The sequence below is a fragment of the Astatotilapia calliptera genome, chromosome 10, assembly GCF_900246225.1.
Source record: "Astatotilapia calliptera chromosome 10, fAstCal1.2, whole genome shotgun sequence".
Lineage (NCBI taxonomy): Eukaryota > Metazoa > Chordata > Actinopteri > Cichliformes > Cichlidae > Astatotilapia > Astatotilapia calliptera.
Genome location: NC_039311.1, coordinates 1,194,996 through 1,212,164, shown reverse-complemented (window position 1 = coordinate 1,212,164; position 17,169 = coordinate 1,194,996). Strand labels below are relative to the sequence as shown.

The following is a 17,169-nucleotide window of genomic DNA, read 5'->3' as shown; positions in this document are numbered from 1 at the left end:
TAACCACCGCACCACCCCACACAGTGACAACTGCACAATAATTTATTCACGTCTGAGTGAATAATACCTCCAATGGCCAGGTATCTAAAGAAGAGCCAGCCAGAGATGAGTGGCTCCTTAGGGTTGCGGGGTGGTTTATCCATGATGTCCAAATCTGGGGGGTTGAAGCCCAGGGCGGTGGCAGGCAGGCCATCAGTCACCAGGTTAACCCACAGCAGCTGGACTGGAATCAAAGCCTCAGGCAGACCCAGGATGGCTGTCAGGAAGATGCTGCAGACAGACACAGGAGAGACCCACAAACGTCAGCCGCACACGAAGACAGTCCCCGCCCGGCAGCTGCGTCTCACGGCGCTCTTGTCTCACCACACGACTTCTCCCACGTTTGAGGAGATGAGGTATCTGATGAACTGCTTCATGTTGTTGTAGATGGCTCTGCCCTCCTCCACAGCAGCTACGATGGTGGAGAAGTTGTCGTCAGACAGCACCATCTCAGACGCTGACTTTGCCACAGCTGTACCGGATCCCATGGCGATGCCGATCTCTGCCTTCTTCAAGGCCGGGGCATCGTTCACACCATCACCTGTCTGCAACCAGGAGGAAATACCTGGATTATTACGTGTCAAAGAACAGAGGGGCACTAAAGGAAACGTCAACAGTATTGTTTATTAAAAAGCGTCTCTCAATAAGACTTGCTTATCCTTAAATGGTCCTTACTTAGAGATATAAGCTGAGCATTGAAACTTGGCCCTCAGAGTCCAACACTGTGACAGTACATGTGTGTCAGAAAAGAACAAGTCCACTCTCAAATACCGAGCCCACACTCATTTTTCATGAAGGATGACTCGCTCGGGAGCCCCAAGTTTAACAAGCAACGACTCTAACTCACTGTGCAAAGGCTCATTATCTTTTCACACCATGACGGGATTAAACTAAAGCTGTGCAGAAGCGATATTTATCTGTCAAGGCAGGGCCTGAAAGCAGCTTCAGACTGATGGGCAAATGGTGATATTGTCGTTTCCCTCCCGCGGATCAACTTCTCTTCTGAGACGCATGTCAGATAGGAAGCAGCCGAGCAGACCAGAGATGACAGCTCGTGATAGCGGCGTCTGAGAGAGCAGCCTCACAGAGACCTGGAACATGTCATGCCTCACTGGCTTCTCCTCATACATCTTTGACAAGTCATTCAAACAGCGAATGGCTACAGGAAGGAGAAAGGCAGCAGTGCTGTGCACTGCCACAAAAAGAAGAAGATGCTGGAACACGCAGGTGTGTTACTTGTACGGGGATAGTTTTCCTTACCATGGCTGTAATCTCGTCAAACGACTGCAGGTATCCGACGATCTTGGACTTGTGAGCCGGCTCCACGCGGGCAAAGCACCGTGCCCGTTTGACGGCGTCTCTCTGCACCTCCTGCGGTAGATCGTCAAACTCGCGGCCTGTATAGGCCTTTCTCGTCACGTCCTCGTCCTCTTCAAAGATGCCAATCCGTCTGCAGATGGCCACGGCCGTGCCCTTGTTGTCCCCTGTGATCATGATAACACGGATACCTGCCTCGTTGCACAGTTTCACCGAACCGATCACTTCCTTCCTGGGTGGGTCGAGCATGCCCACACAGCCAACAAATGTGAGCCCCAGCTACACGGAAAACAAACAGCATCAGGGTGGTTAGGTTACGCAGGACCACATCAGGAACAGCTTTCTACTGTTACTGCTGCCAAAAAACATCCAATCCAAATTCTTCCTAAAGAACAAAGAAACTATTGGAGCGAAGACCAAAGTGTAGAAAGTACTAACTACTACTAAGCAAACTAGTACCCAGTCGTCTCATTAAACTTAACAAAGCCTATTTCAATTCAATGTGGGAACAAAAGGACTTCTAAGCTGTGATGTTTGGATAGAGAAATCTTGTGGCGAACCTCATATTCTGCAAACTTGCTGGAATTCTCCAGCTCCATGTTTTCCTTGCGTGGCGGAGTATCGTGCGTAGCCAGCGCCAGGCAGCGCAGGGTGTCCTTGCCCGTCCCCCATTCTCTGATCTTAGACATGAGCTGGTCGCGCACGGCTGGTGTCAGCGTCACTTTTCTGTTTCCCACCCGTACGTACTCGCACCGCTCTATCACACTCTCGGGCGCACCCTGAGGGGACACAATGCAATTGGCAAAAGAAGAACATTAAAAAAATGGTTCAAATGAAATGAAATTTGTGATTATTTGAGTTCGTGTTATTCAGCCGTGCCTTGATGAACATCTTGCTCTGGGACCCGGGCTTGACAGGGGTGCAGTAGACAGACATGGACTTGCGGTCACGAGAGAACTCCAGGGTGAACTCCTTCTTCATCAACTGTTTGATAACCTGACAGATGAAAAAGAGGGCAAATGCTGACATGGCAGAAGAAAATGATTGATTGATTGATTGAATCTTTATTTTGAACATGTTGAAAAAGTATAAAAAAAAAAAAAGAATTAAAAGAGACAAATGAACAAAGCAAACAAAAGGAAAACGAGCAACCACAACTCCAAATAACGTCCATGTTCAAAAAGGAGCAGGAAGAAGCATAAGTTTATTCACTCCACACACACACGCAGACACACACAGAGACGCAGACACACACAGAGACGCAGACACACACACACAGAGACACACACACAGAGACACACACAGACACAGACACACACAGAGACACACACAGAGACACACACACACACAGAGACACACACAGAGACGCAGACACACACAGAGACGCAGACACACACACACACAGACACACACAGACACACACAGACACACACAGAGACGCAGACACACACAGAGACGCAGACACACACAGAGACGCAGACACACACACACAGAGACACACACACAGACACACACAGAGACACACACAGACACACACAGAGACACACACACACAGAGACACACACACACAGAGACACACACACAGAGACACACAGACACACACAGACACACACACACAGAGACACACACACAGACACACACAGACACACACAGAGACGCAGACACACACACACAGAGACACACACACACACAGAGACGCACACACACACAGAGACACACACACAGACACACACAGACACACACAGAGACGCAGACACACACAGAGACACACACACAGACACACACAGACACACACAGAGACACACACAGACACACACAGAGACACACACACACAGAGACACACACACAGAGACACACACACAGAGACACACAGACACACACAGACACACACAGACACACACACACAGAGACACACACACAGACACACACAGACACACACAGAGACGCAGACACACACAGAGACGCAGACACACACACACAGAGACACACACACACACAGACGCAGACACACACACACAGACACGCAGACACACACAGACACACACAGACACGCAGACACGCAGACACGCAGACACACACAGACACACACAGACACACACACACACACACACACACACACACACACACACACACACACACAGACACGCAGACACACACACACAGACACGCAGACACACACACACAGACACGCAGACACAGACACACACAGACACGCAGACACAGACACACAGACACACACACACACAGACACACACACACACACACACACAGACACACACACAGACACACACACACACACAGACACACACACACACAGACACACAGACAGACACACACACAGACACACAGACAGACACGCAGACACACACACACACACAGACACGCAGACACACACACACACACAGACGCAGACACACACAGAGCTTCTAACAGCTGACCGATGTTGAAATCCGTGAGTGTGCCAAGCAGCTTCTCTCTGTCAGAGTTCGGCACACTGGCCTCTTTCTCGGCTCTCTGGTTCTATATGTGAAAAAGTTCAGATCGTCTCATCTAAAAGTTTCTGCAGATTCCTGCTATTGTAAAGTAATGGTTCACATTTATCCATCTACTAACCAAGACAGCGCAGCAGCTCGTTTCAGAGTTACAGGTAAAAGGAAGATAAAACCCTGTAATGAGCTCTGCTGTTTGCTGTTGTTACGTTTAGACTAGCTTTGTGCAAAGCTGTTTTTAGACTCACAAGCAAACACTCACACCCTGAAGTCAAACATTTGTTGATCATCAACTATCTGCTTTTTTTTTTTTTTTTTTAAATAAATGGGTCGTCCTTGTGTGGGACACTTAACCATAACCTGCATCGTTCATCATATATATGACGTGGCACAGGTTTATAAGCAGGCTCCTCATAGGCAGTGCAGCAGTGTGATTACACAAGTCTGTACAAATCTTTGACTGGACATTTAACCTCCTAGGACCTGCGTCCACATATGTGGACATCACATTCTTGGTCATTTAGACCCAAATACTCAATTTTGCTCTACAAGGGCCTGGTATCCACTTACGAGGACGTTATACTGCTACTGTTCTACTGAAATTTTAAACAAATACCCTCATTTGTGGCTCTCATTTTTCTTAGAAACAAAAATTGGGCAAAAAAAAAAAAAAAAAATTTCCTGTAATTGTTTGTTTTTAGATTCATCAGGTCAAATCAGCCCAAATATCAAAGATAAATTAAAAATGCTGTGAAGAGTTCGGGTCTTAGAGGTTAAAGACCAGTCCACTGATTTGCTCACCTGTCTGACTCACACTGGGCACTCCAATACATGAATATAGAGCTGGGCGATATGAGATTTTTTCATATCACGATATGTTTTTTTCATTTCAGGCGATAACGATATCTATCACGATATAAGCCAAATAACTATATTTGTAAGATTTAAATGTGCCGTTGCTCACAAGTAAAATGTGAAATAATCAGCAGCTTGTTTTTATTTAAATATTTATTTCCCATAATAAGTTCAACAGGGTAGATGTACTTAAGGAACATGAGACTTTTTCAGATAAATAAAGGCAAATATTGCAAACTACACAAAAGGCAGCCGCTAAAGTGTTTAAGTTTCAAAATAGGACAAACGAAACAGACTAAATTGTCAATTCCACTTAGAAACAAAATATTAATTCTAAAAATAAATCTTAGTTTGTTTTACAGAAGAACAGACAAAACTGACTAACTTTTGTCAATATCAAATAAACTGAGAACTAAAAGGAAATTCTCAATCTCTCCTTGTTGTATAGCTGAGCTTTTCAAACAGTTTTAACAGTTACTTTAGTCTGACAAAAGCCGAATGACGAATTAGCGCTTCCAGTCAGAGACTGAGGCTACGTCCACACGTACACGGGTATTTTTGAAAACGGAGATTTTCCGTTTCAAAAAATAATCCCGTCCACACATAAAGGCAGAAATGAAGGAAAACGCTGCTATGAACATGCCAAAGCAGCAGGTGGCGCTAGATTCCTAACCGTGCAGAAATGTTGGCCAATCAGAAGTCTAGAAGCCTCGGTGAGAAAAAGTAAACAAAGCTGGGGCATAGAAGCAGAACCGAGTCGTATGTGTGGAGGGACAGTAACTGTGTGTATATGTAAGCATTTAAACACTGCAGAGAGTAGAATTAACAGTATTGTAGAAATTCATTTCACCGAAACAATAACGTGGCGCACAGTGTGACGCATGCACCAGTTTATTGTATTTCCAGACTTGCTTTCGGCACAATTTACAGTGCAGCTACTCTGTTTTTGTCAGACTTGAAATAGCCGAAATACCTTCACACTACGGAACTTCTATGGCTCTTCCGTTCGACAATCTCTCCGGCATTGGAACCATCATCTGTTTTCTCTTCGGTCACGCTCGGTTGATTTTTCTAGTCGGTACACTCATTTCCTCCATTACCTGCTGGCTGCTTCCCAAACAAACACACGTGTGGCTTGGCACTTGTGCTGTACGTAACAAGTCACGCGACGTGACGCTGCGGCTGTGATTGGTTCGGCTCTGCGCTACTTAATTTGGATTGGCTGACCTTTTTTTTTTTATTTTTTTTTTTTGAGGACAAGAGCGGCGAGGTCTATCGCAATAGCTTAATTTCTCTATCGAGTAAAAGTTATATCGCGATACATATCGTTATCGTTCTATCGCCCAGCTCTACATGAATACATAATTAATTGAAAAAAATTGGGTTGACTGCCTTGAAAAAGGTAAAGTGGTGTCAATACTACTTGAAGGGTAATATTTGTTCTTCTTTATTACTATAAAACAGGACGGTCCCTAAAAACTAATCAGATTTTACATTTTCCGAGTGTTGGATGCTGCACATCTGGAGTCAGCCTAAAACTGACTAACTTAAAGTGTGAGGTTTTTGGCAAACCCACGTCCCCTCATCAATATGGAAATTCATGCAAACGTCTGCTCCAGAATCTAATTGGATCACCTACTGCATATGGACTGAGCCGTAAGAAGCCTATGAAGTTTGTATCGTGTCAGACATGTTCATAAGAGCACGCCAACAGCTGCACAGAGGCAGGAAGGAGCCGCACTGCTTGTGAGTTTGATATCAGGTCTACAGTTTGAGTAGGAAGTCAAGCTTAAACAGCTTTAAGCAGAAATGAAGAGAAACCTGCTGAGGTCTGGTTAGCTCACCTCTTTTTACTTGTTTCATCTCAAGTCAGCAAGACTTCACACAGCTGACTATTAAACCACCGTGTTAGCTTCATGTATGCAGCAGTACTTTAAATGCACACTAGGATCATGCAGCAGTGGCAACTTACTGAGTTGCAGGCACCGGCACGCTCCACCTTGGTGAGTCCAGACAGATCCGTCTTGAAGACATTCATCTTCTCGACCAAGGTGGTGAGAGCTGTTTCTGTGGCCTCGCCCACCTTCTCATAAACCCCTTTGGCCTGCGAGAGAGAAGAAATTCATCAAAACACATTGATCAGCTCTTCCTTGGACTGGTTTTTGTCCCGTCTCCCTCTCCTAACCCCTGACTGGTCACGGGAGTTGGCCCCGCCCCTCCCTGAGCCTTGTTCTGCTGGAGGTTCCTTCCTGTTAAAAGGGAGTTTTTCCTTCCCACTGTCACCAAGTACTTGCTCATAGGGGGTCATATGATTGTTGGGTTTTCTGTATTATTGTAGGGCCTTTACCTTATGGTGACTGCTGTTGTTAGGATATGAATAAAAGAGCACTGAATGAAACTGAAAAAGTTGGAGTGTTCAACATTTGGTACACTTGTGTTGATTACAAGCATTAAATGTTTAATATTTGTAACTATTTTAGAAGCAGACACTTGTTTGGCTTCATGTTCGTTTCCATGGAGTCAAAATAGCTCAAGACTGACTGGACAAACATGCTGAAAGGATATCTGCAAGTCATTCGCCACGACCTCCACCATTGCGTTTGAGTCATGCATGCAAAGTGGCTTGTCCTCGCCAGCAGTAAGCCGGCAGTCGAGATGAAGCAGTAACGGCACATCGCACATCATTTGCTTGTGCGACTGGCTGTAGACGGGAATTAAACACCTCACTCCCCTCCAGCATCGGCTCCTCTGCAACTCTCCTGTCTCTCTCCTGGTTTGGCTCAATCAGACTCTTTATCCAAAGTGTACAAAATTAGCAGAGAAACAGCCATTTATGAGAACAGACGCAGATACGATGGAGTTTAGAAGTGCTGCATGCCTGGCCTCTATCCTCAGCATGGTTACCATGATACCATGGTGATGACAAATAGGTGAGAAAAGCAATTCAAACCAGAGAAAAGAGATCATACCAGAGTAAAATTAGCTCAGTTGGACAAAAAGAAAAAAAAGCAGTGAGTGTGATTAAGGGCTAATAATTATGGAAAATATCATTCGTGTAATTCTACGTAGAAAGTTAGACTGATGGATCTGTTTGGAGCTTAAAAGTGTTCAAAGTGTGTGCTAATGACCTCGTTATAGTCCAGTGAAGAATCATTGCACATCGAGCACACGGTGGCCAACTCCACAAGTCCATCATAGTCTCCACACTGGACAGGCTTGTTGTCTTTGAGTCTGAAAGAACAACACACACACATAAAACGTCACACTTCGCTTCACTGCACACACGGCAATCTCACGAATACCCATGAATGGGGTTCACGTTCCACAGCTGATGGAGAAACCGTGCTCGGACGGCAGTAAGGAGTGTATCTGAGTGTGTGTGTGCTCACTGCATGACAACCATGGATCTCTTCCCAGTAGAGACTGCAACCGTTGCTAGCGAAGCTCCCACACAGTAACCCACACTCTGCTGTTATGAAACCGTAGGTTCATCCAGAGTCACAGCGATGTAGTCAGCAAACGGCAAAACAAACAGCATGTATATACACAATGAACCGCAACACCCTGCCCCTGTCTGCTGAACGCTTGTGCTCAGAGGCCACCTGCCTTCACTGCTGCACAGTTTACATCTCTGAGATTTCAAAAGTGTCACAGGCAACGTCAAAAAGGGTCAAAAATTCAGTTTGTCCAAGTTTGCATTAACAATAGTCGATCATTAAGGTGCTTACTGGGAGTAAAGTACAACTGAGACTTATGGGGCATATATAATTAAAGCCACATGTGCTGTAACACAACCAACTGGGACTGCTCGCTGTTTTTATGCTGCACCAACTGAAGCAAAGCTACTCAAACTATTCCTGCAAACTGACGGTGCATCAAATCTCAGAGCACATCGATTTATTGCATTTATGTTTTATCTGGTTAAGAAGAAAGGAGGAGCTGGGAAAGGAGAGAGAGACGCTTTAACTTGTTTTTCATTCAGTGTAGAATCTGCTGGTAAAAAAAATGAAAAATCTGGAAGGCTTAACAGCAAACATTTTCCATGTAATGAGTTATTAAAGCACAGAGGCAGAACAAGTAATAAATCCAGAATGGTGGTACTCACATTTGTCCCTCAGGGGCATACGTAGAACCAGTTATAGAGAACTCGTGCAGGGTGCAGCTGGAGTCCTCCACCTTGTCTAGGATGAACATCTGGAGAGAGAAAAAGACCAAAGCAAACAGAGGTGGGACCTTTAGCCAGTTACAACTGTGGCTGCTCCTCGTTTCGCAGCTGTCCACTGCTGTAAAAGATAATGACCGCTCAAATTGTGTGAGATTTTGGAGCAGTAAAAAAAAAAAAAAAAATTTCATATTTTCAGTAGCTAATTGGATCCACCCACTGACGAGGTCCTGTGGACCAAGAGAAACCGGCTGGCGATTACTGTAAGAACTGAGTGAACCAAGTCAAACAGCTTACTATAATAACGAACACGTGACTTAATGTGAATAACAAAAAAAACACTGAAAGCACAAAGCAGTCACACTCCTGCTTTTTGCCCCTTTCAGTTGCATCACAATCAAGAAATGTAGCTGAACTGTAATTGGTCGGCTGTGGCTCAGGTGATCCCTGACTCATACTGAAGTTTGAGATGAATGCATTGGAGGCAACCTGGGAACCGATTACATACCTGACGTGGACCATTGCAGCGCTTTGATTCGTTTCCTTTTCTGTTGCAGATTTGTTTCTCGTCTCACGCACAGTTGCTGAGCCGTTTGTGCTGATATGCTGCGTTTGGTTGTTCAGACTCTTTGGTCTCATATGTGCAGACGTTGTTCCAGGAGCCTCGCGGTTTGATCAGACGCACGGTCGTGTTCCTTCTACAGCGAGCCGGCTTCCAAACCCTTCCAACCAAGCCGTACTTGTTCAGGCTCTTTTCTGACTGCACTGTTGTAACCTTTAACATGCTGAGGCCTGCAGAGTCTGTAGCTCTTGGGCTTTTTTCAGTGAGAACTGTGGGGTCTGGGAATTTGCTGGGACGTCAACTCCTGGGAAGTTTGCATTGTGTTAACACACACCTAAATGGTTCATGCCGGCAAACTGCCAGAGCTTCTTCTTTTATAGATGCACAGCTGCTGATCAACTAATCCAGTGCACTTGATTAGCAGCTGGCTGCTAACGACTGGGATATAACTGTAAATATTAGACTATAGTGTGAAAGCAGCCAGAACAGAGAAGTGTGCTGGTGAAGTAACTTAGTAATGGCATTTACAAAGTACATTAGGCTAAAATTAGCCACCATCAAGGCAAAGCAGAAACGTACTGAACATATTAAAGCAGTAAAAAGTAAATACTTGCTGTAAACAGGAAGTCTTTAAGGCTAAAACACAAACGAGGAGTTCTGTTTATCAAGTGTTGCTGTGATCCAGAAACATCAGCCCCTACTGCATACCGGTGTCTGCACCGTACGGGCACTCCTTTCTCCAATTTCTTTGTTTCTCTACACATGCAAGGGAGTTGCAGTTGGCTTCATCGGTCCCAGTTACGAAACACGCTGTAGTGAACTGATGGAAAAGAAGTCAAGTGAAAGCAGGAGACAGAGCTGCATTCCCAGAGCACTTCAAGGACTTGTTGACTGCTTTGTTGACAAGACTTCCCCCAGGAGGCGCAGTTCACGATGTACTGCTAATGCTAATGCATCAGTAAAAACAGAAGGGAGAACAGGGGCCAGGATACGCCATCGCCCATATTCCAGTGACTGTGTCCACGCTGCTCATTTCAATGGGACAGACATTAGGCAAACAGACTTTCATTGACCTCAAGTCGTTTAACAATATTCTGTGAAAACTTCTAAAGATAAGACATGCATGGACAACATGCCCAGCTCGACTTAGTTTGAGACTGAACAAAGTCCTTTTCTTGCCTCTCGATTCTCCTGTAACTGCGAGCGTGTACGAGTCGCTGACTTAAACCCACCGATTAGTGTCAAAGGAGCTCTTGATCAGCGGCAGACTTCACCTGAGAGGAGACCGCCGTTGTTTGCAGAAAATGCAGTTTTTAAGCTATTATTCACATAAAAACTCTCCATGACAGCAGAGTGGTACATTTACTCAGTGGCCCACAGACTTTACATGCAGCTCTTTGGCTCTGAAAGTAACCCTGGTCAAAGCTGCCTTTAACCTTCTTTTAAACTCCTGGCCAGCAGGGGGCAGCTCCTCTTTAAAAGCCAGTCTGGGAAAGACTTGTCCTGGACTCATGTTTACTTTTGGACTTTGTCACTTTGGATTCAGATATCAGCATTAAAAGCTTCCTTTTTGTCTCCACTCAGTGACTGTGACTGTGTGCAGGGTGGCCGTTACCTTTATCATGTGATGGAGCATGCAGCGTCGGTTTCTCAGTCAGATCAGCTCGAACCAGTGAGCAAAACTGTCATTTTTATATATGTTTTAATTTATTTTCCTTGTATCCAGTCGACACTCTTGAAATTTTCTTCATTTAGCAGTGATGTTTAAGAAAGCGGTGATGTTTTAGCAACACACACACACGCCCGTTCAGCTATCTTAGTGAGGACCTTCATTGACATATTGGTTTCCCTAGCCCCTCACCCTAACCATTAAAAATGAATGCCTAACCCTTTTTATGACAGTTTCAATCACAAATGCAACAAAGCTCATCAGAGGGAACCAGGACGAGGGTTGCTGGGTTTAAAAGCTGCAGACAGCAGGCTGCAAACTTCCAACTACAGTTTGTAAAGGGAACCTTTTTGCTTTGCCCTGCTGCATTTTTGCAGTGACTGTGAAGGACCTATTCATCTGGCCACTCTGTAACCTGAGCCAACAGTTGTATTACAAATAACAGAGCTGTCCTGTTACAGTGGCTAAAACCTTTAGCCGGGTTTATACAACACTGTTGTTTAAAAAGTGGGACTTGTTATTCCAAGATTTTCCATTTCATTTTGGGAGGTAATGCCCTTTAAACAGCGCCGACCTTCTGTTCACTTCTTTATTTCACAAAGGTCAGCCGTCAGACTTTGTTCCTTTCTTCTGTAATAAATCAACAATGAGCACAGAGCGACACAATAACTTTCACAAAGCAGAGGCGAAGGAATAAGATGAGGTTGCTCTTTCATCCGTGGTCAGTTTTCACTCACGATCTGATCCGCTGTGGTCTCCAAGGAAACACGGCACAGTGAGATCCACCACTATCAAACGTTTTTTTCCATACTCATTTCCTCTGAGCTTGCATGGGGATGAATGGTGAGCAGCTGTTGATGTGCATTTGTGAAAGGCTTTTTAGTGCGTGCCGGTCAGAGTGTGAGAGAGGAGGGAAAACAGAGGTATAACGTCAGGATGCAGAGGGGAATCCCTGGAAATCCTGCTGATATGGGGATACCCCCGAGGCCAGGGAGACACATGGCATTATCAGGGCCACTGGCTGCAGACCAGTACAGGAATAAGCACAGATGGATACGCCTGAGCAAACAGAGTATAAATGGTGACGCACAGAAAGCATTAAAAAACAGACAGAGGCAGTCTTGGTTCAGCATACAAGCACCACGAAGGGGGAAAGTGAAGCTAAATATGAAGCGGACCTATCACCAGGAAACAAGTGGTGCAAGAAAAAAAGAAAAAAACCTGCAAAGCGGAAGCTTGATTCATCTTTGCAACAACGCAAACGTGTATGCTCCTTATCTCACGGCAGAGAGCTGAGAGCAGCAAGCCGGGGAGTATAGGTGGAAGCAGAAGGTCAATATTTACCAACGTCTGCCTGCCTGAGAGCATTTCAGGGTTGTGGTGAGATCACTCCTCCATGTCCCTGCTGCCAGAGGGAACTCCCTGCAGCTACGCATTAATCACTCAGACGCTCCACGTCGACTCGTGGAGAAAGGAGGGGCGAGCGTTCGTACGACAAGAACAGAGAGTCGGCTCTGAAGCCATTTTGAGGTCGAAAGGAATTCACAGAGACGCCGATTATACAGCAGCTACTGTTGCTTTTTCATTTCCTGCCTATAGGAAGTCATCCTGTTGGGATATTTATAGAGCAGCATTTCATCTTGTTGATCGATAGCATCTCCATCTAACATAAAGAGCCAAGCTCTTCTTGTCCCGACGTGGACCTCCGTGGGTCCAACCTGACTATCCACCAGTATCTGTGGGTTCCCTTAATTTTTGCTCTTATTTGCCTGTTGCATTATTCTTAGGACACCATTAAGCTTTTTTCCCAAGATATATAAAAGGAACTGGTTAATTAGAGCATAATTTTTGATCAATACAATCAATTCCTCTTTGGGAAACCAATAAGCGGCCAACAATATCTCGTCTAAACAGGGTTTTGATGCTGCCCTGCTCGACTAACGAGGTCATCATTGTGGTGAGATGGGAGATCGTGAGGACAAGAGGTGTTAACTGAGATTAGGGTGTGCATGTGTGCAGAGCTCGAACCAGGAGCCAAGTCAAACAGCAGTGCTGGTATTTACTCTGCGCTTACAGCAAAGTCGGTTAGCAAGCGACACACACACGCACACGCTAACAGACAAAGGGAAGGGTGAGGCTGTGCACCATACGAGCACTTGTGAATTGTGAACAGTGGATAAAATCTTTCAGTGTTTATCACGTATACTGAAAGCTAGAGAAAGGTTCAGGGCCTTGTGTTTGTTCAGGTGACGTTCTGGAACCCGTCACTGCTAACCGCTAACAGCCCACGCTGGTGCTGCTAGGTCATGCCAGCCTGTGCTGCTCCTGCCAGCTGCTATCTCGAATCTGCCAAACGGAGGCAAACATTACGGCACCACAGGGATTTCTCAGCATTCTTTAAGCTCCACGTGCATGAAAAGAAAACCTCAGAGGGGGGAAAGAGAGACAAAAAGATCAGGATTGCACAGACTGGCAGCAACAATCAAAAAGTATTCACCTGGAAAACATTTTTTTTGAGAGGGAAGACCCAGAAGTGCCGGGCACTATGATAGAAGGTGGAATTAATTACTCTACTTTGGCTGAGTTGAAGAAATCTCAGTCAGAAGCAATATCGTCACAGAAGATTTTCATTTCCTTCCGCAGTATTCGACAGCATGCTCGGCGTAAACCTGGGAAGCCTGAAGCACAGGAGGACTGTTTGTCACTTACTCTGCACACAGACATCTGGTTGGTGGTGAGGGTGCCCGTCTTGTCAGAGCAGATAACGGAGGTACAGCCCAGGGTCTCCACAGACGGCAGGCTCCGGACGATGGCGTTCTTCTTGGCCATGCGACGCGTGCCGAGGGCCAGGCAGGTGGTGATGACGGCCGGCAGGCCCTCGGGGATGGCGGCCACTGCCAGGGCCACGGCAATTTTAAAGTAATAGATGGCCCCTCGAACCCAGGAGCCCCCGTGGACCGGGTCTCCGAAGTGGCCGATGTTGATGACCCACACAGCCACGCAGATCAGGGAGATGACCTTTGAGAGCTGCTGGCCAAACTCGTCCAGCTTCTGCTGCAGCGGTGTCTTCTCTTGCTCCGTCGACGCCATCTGATTACGGATCTTCCCGATCTCTGTCGAGACACCCGTAGCAACGACGACACCTATGGCACGACCGGCAGCAATGTTTGTGCCCTGAGAGAAGGACAGAGACATACGCACAGGGAAGTCAGCACAAATCCGCCGTCATCTGGGAGAAAACAGACAAACTCCGTCACCAGCTCACAAACAGCAACATGGCCGATTACTACGAGTTTGGCCACGAGACAAGTGAAAGAATGTGATAGCTGCCATTACTGCTTTTGACTACGTGACCAAATGTAAGGACTAATGTAGCTTTGTCTGTGACAACATGAGTTTTTGATTTGAAAGCTGAAGATAAGCACGAGTCGGGGGTTCTTACAGAAAACAACATGTTCTTTTTGTCCTGGTTGACGGCTCGAGGGTCAGGAACAGGGTCGGTGTGTTTGATGACAGACACAGACTCTCCTACAGAAAACAAATCGAGACGGTTGGAGGTGTAGCAGGTGATTATCAGACCGTGCTTCAAAGCAAACACAGTGAGGAGAAAAACATCAACGGAAATCTTGGTTGCAACCAGTTACTGGGAAGCCATGGAGAGGAGCTTCTGGTGAGATGTAATAAATACCTGTGAGAATGGACTGGTCCACGCGCAGGGTGGTGGACTTTATCGAGGTCACTCTGATGTCAGCAGGCACCTTGTCACCAACTAAAAGAAAAATATTAAGAGATTTAAAATCAAATGTACAAAAGCAAGCAGCTCTGTTGGGCTACATTTAGACTTCCTGTGTTAGCACCTTTACATCACTCCATCAGGAGTTACAGGTAACTGGAGTTAGGGGTGGCTGCAGCTCAGAGCGGGTCACCTGCTAATCAGGCGACGACCGATCCACTGTTAATGTGTGTGACCGGTTTATAGAAAGCAGTTAGGGGTTAAAAACACGCCTGTATGACAGCGTGTGAAAGAGCACCTGTAGACAGCTCAATGATCATTTCTCTAACTATTTGAAAACCTTGATCTGCTCGTGTTCTCCTGAAAATGATTCACATTCTGCTCCCATCACAAAAGAGCCTTAATCCTCAGACGACTATAATCGATGCAGTATTAGTACTGTACAAATACACACACGTCAGTAAAGGGTGTAGGGGCAGCTGCAGCTCAGGAGGTAGAGCGCGTCATCTGCTAATCAGAAGGTTGGTGGTTGGATCCGGTCTGCAGGACAAATATTAGCATCTTAGTGGAAAGATGGCCAAGATGCTCCCGAGGAGCTGGGAAGTGTTCGAATGTTAGACAGGAAGCACTTATGTAGAAAAAAAGTGCTGAATGAGCACGTTGCATAAAGCACTGAGTGCTCAGAGTGCAGAAGCACCACATGAGAAGCCATTCATTTACCAGTTAAAGAGACAACAGGTAACAAGTTCTGCTCATTTCGGTGTTTTGCAGATGGGCACTCAGTTACGTCCCTATTTAACGTCCGTGCTGAAACAATAAATCCTGAAGCATCGGTGGGTTCAGTCCAGGCTCGGGCTGCAGGTAAACAACAGCTCGATACAACCTTGATGGAGTCGCGTAAAATGATTGATTATTTCCTTCTGTGTCCTCTCTGTTCCTCTAACACAAACCACACCTGAACCCTGCGTTAAAGGCTCAAATTAATTCCATCGCCAACGGTCTCGAGTCTGCTTATTAAGCCTGCATATTAAACTCATAATTCATAGCCAAAACAAAATGGTTATTACTTCCTCTGTGTCAGGGCCTGACAATGAACATTTAACGGAAATATTTTCATAATAACAGGGCAGACTTGTGATTAATGGATTGTCTGATGCAGTCAGTGACAATGATGTCAGCGCACAGGAGTGGGAAGCTGCTCCAAATACTCTAGACAGATGTAATATTCTTCAGTTGTTTCCTTCCAGCAGGAGAGAAGAAGAGAAGGAGCTGCTCATTACTTTGTGTAATAAGTGACTCATTAATGCCAGCTCAGAGTGCTCAGCTATCACGACTTCTCAACGTAACGGCACCAAAACTCCTGCTTTTCCTCGCCAGGCAGCGGCACTGCTGTTGTACGAGCACACTTACACGTGAGAGTGGTCTCGCAATTCTGGAGCTTTTTTCCATCATCTCTTCATGACATTTGTTCAGCGCTCTGACACCTGAGGTGATGGCCTTCATCTCGATGGGACGGAGGTACCTTTCTCCACCTCCGACACGGCTCAGAGAGAACGCGAGTGGGAGAGCGTGTGTGTTGTTGTGTTTGTGTGGGAGATGGCTGGGGGCTACAGGTGGCCGAGGGCAGGAAAAGAGAGACTTTTCAAACGCCCACCCACAGACTCCTGCTCCCCTCACTGCCACAGCCTCCCACAGACACTTTCCATGTGCTAGAAATGTAAATCCTAATACGGCTTTTATACATTATAAAAATCTGATATTTGTCTGGCTTTTATCGTTAGCCGTCTTAATAAATCTGAATCCAACACATGCAGCTCTGAGGCGGTGTTCTTGCATAACATCCTGGTGACATGCAGGATAACCGTGACTTGTTACTGGGAATGGCTGGTTGCAGGTTTCCTTTTCTTCGGGTTGTCTGTAAATCCTGGAGTTCCTGACAACCTGACCGCGGCAGTTAAGTCAAAGAAAGAGGAAAGTTCCAGTGGAGGCGCAAATCACAAATGTGCTGTAACCGTGGCTGGCACTGGCAGCAGGGAGCAAGAGGGCAGGCGGGCACCGGCAGTGGAAACCTGAGTAAATACATTTATGCTCTTTTCTCTCCTCAAAGGCACTTGTGGTCTACAGCGTCTTTTTCCAATACCTTCATACAGTTTACTTCAGCCCCTCGCATTAAGCTAGCATGGAATAACCGCTGGCTGATACAAAGTCCAGGAAAGCCTGAGAAAACTCACTGGAGAACGGGATGAAATATCCCGACATGCTTCCTTTGGAGCGATCCCCAACAAGCATCCTTTCTAAAGAGAGCGTGCTGCCCTGCCTACCTCAGCTGCCTAGCAACAACAT

General features: G+C 46.0%; 1 protein-coding gene across 2 annotated transcripts in view; it reads right to left on the bottom strand.

Annotated features, from left to right (window-relative positions):
• Positions 1 to 17,169, bottom strand: part of atp2a3 (ATPase sarcoplasmic/endoplasmic reticulum Ca2+ transporting 3) — a 40,323-nt gene that overhangs the window by 3,994 nt on the left and 19,160 nt on the right. For both annotated transcript variants that reach the window (XM_026181199.1, XM_026181198.1), the window contains exons 6-16: positions 14,782 to 14,862; positions 14,536 to 14,621; positions 13,803 to 14,267; positions 8,806 to 8,894; positions 7,829 to 7,931; positions 6,673 to 6,804; positions 2,236 to 2,352; positions 1,917 to 2,135; positions 1,300 to 1,635; positions 364 to 584; positions 68 to 270 (exon numbers count right to left, since the gene is read on the bottom strand). In XM_026181199.1, coding sequence (XP_026036984.1) covers positions 68 to 270; positions 364 to 584; positions 1,300 to 1,635; positions 1,917 to 2,135; positions 2,236 to 2,352; positions 6,673 to 6,804; positions 7,829 to 7,931; positions 8,806 to 8,894; positions 13,803 to 14,267; positions 14,536 to 14,621; positions 14,782 to 14,862 — 2,052 coding nt within the window. The remainder of the gene's footprint in view (positions 1 to 67; positions 271 to 363; positions 585 to 1,299; positions 1,636 to 1,916; positions 2,136 to 2,235; positions 2,353 to 6,672; positions 6,805 to 7,828; positions 7,932 to 8,805; positions 8,895 to 13,802; positions 14,268 to 14,535; positions 14,622 to 14,781; positions 14,863 to 17,169) is intronic.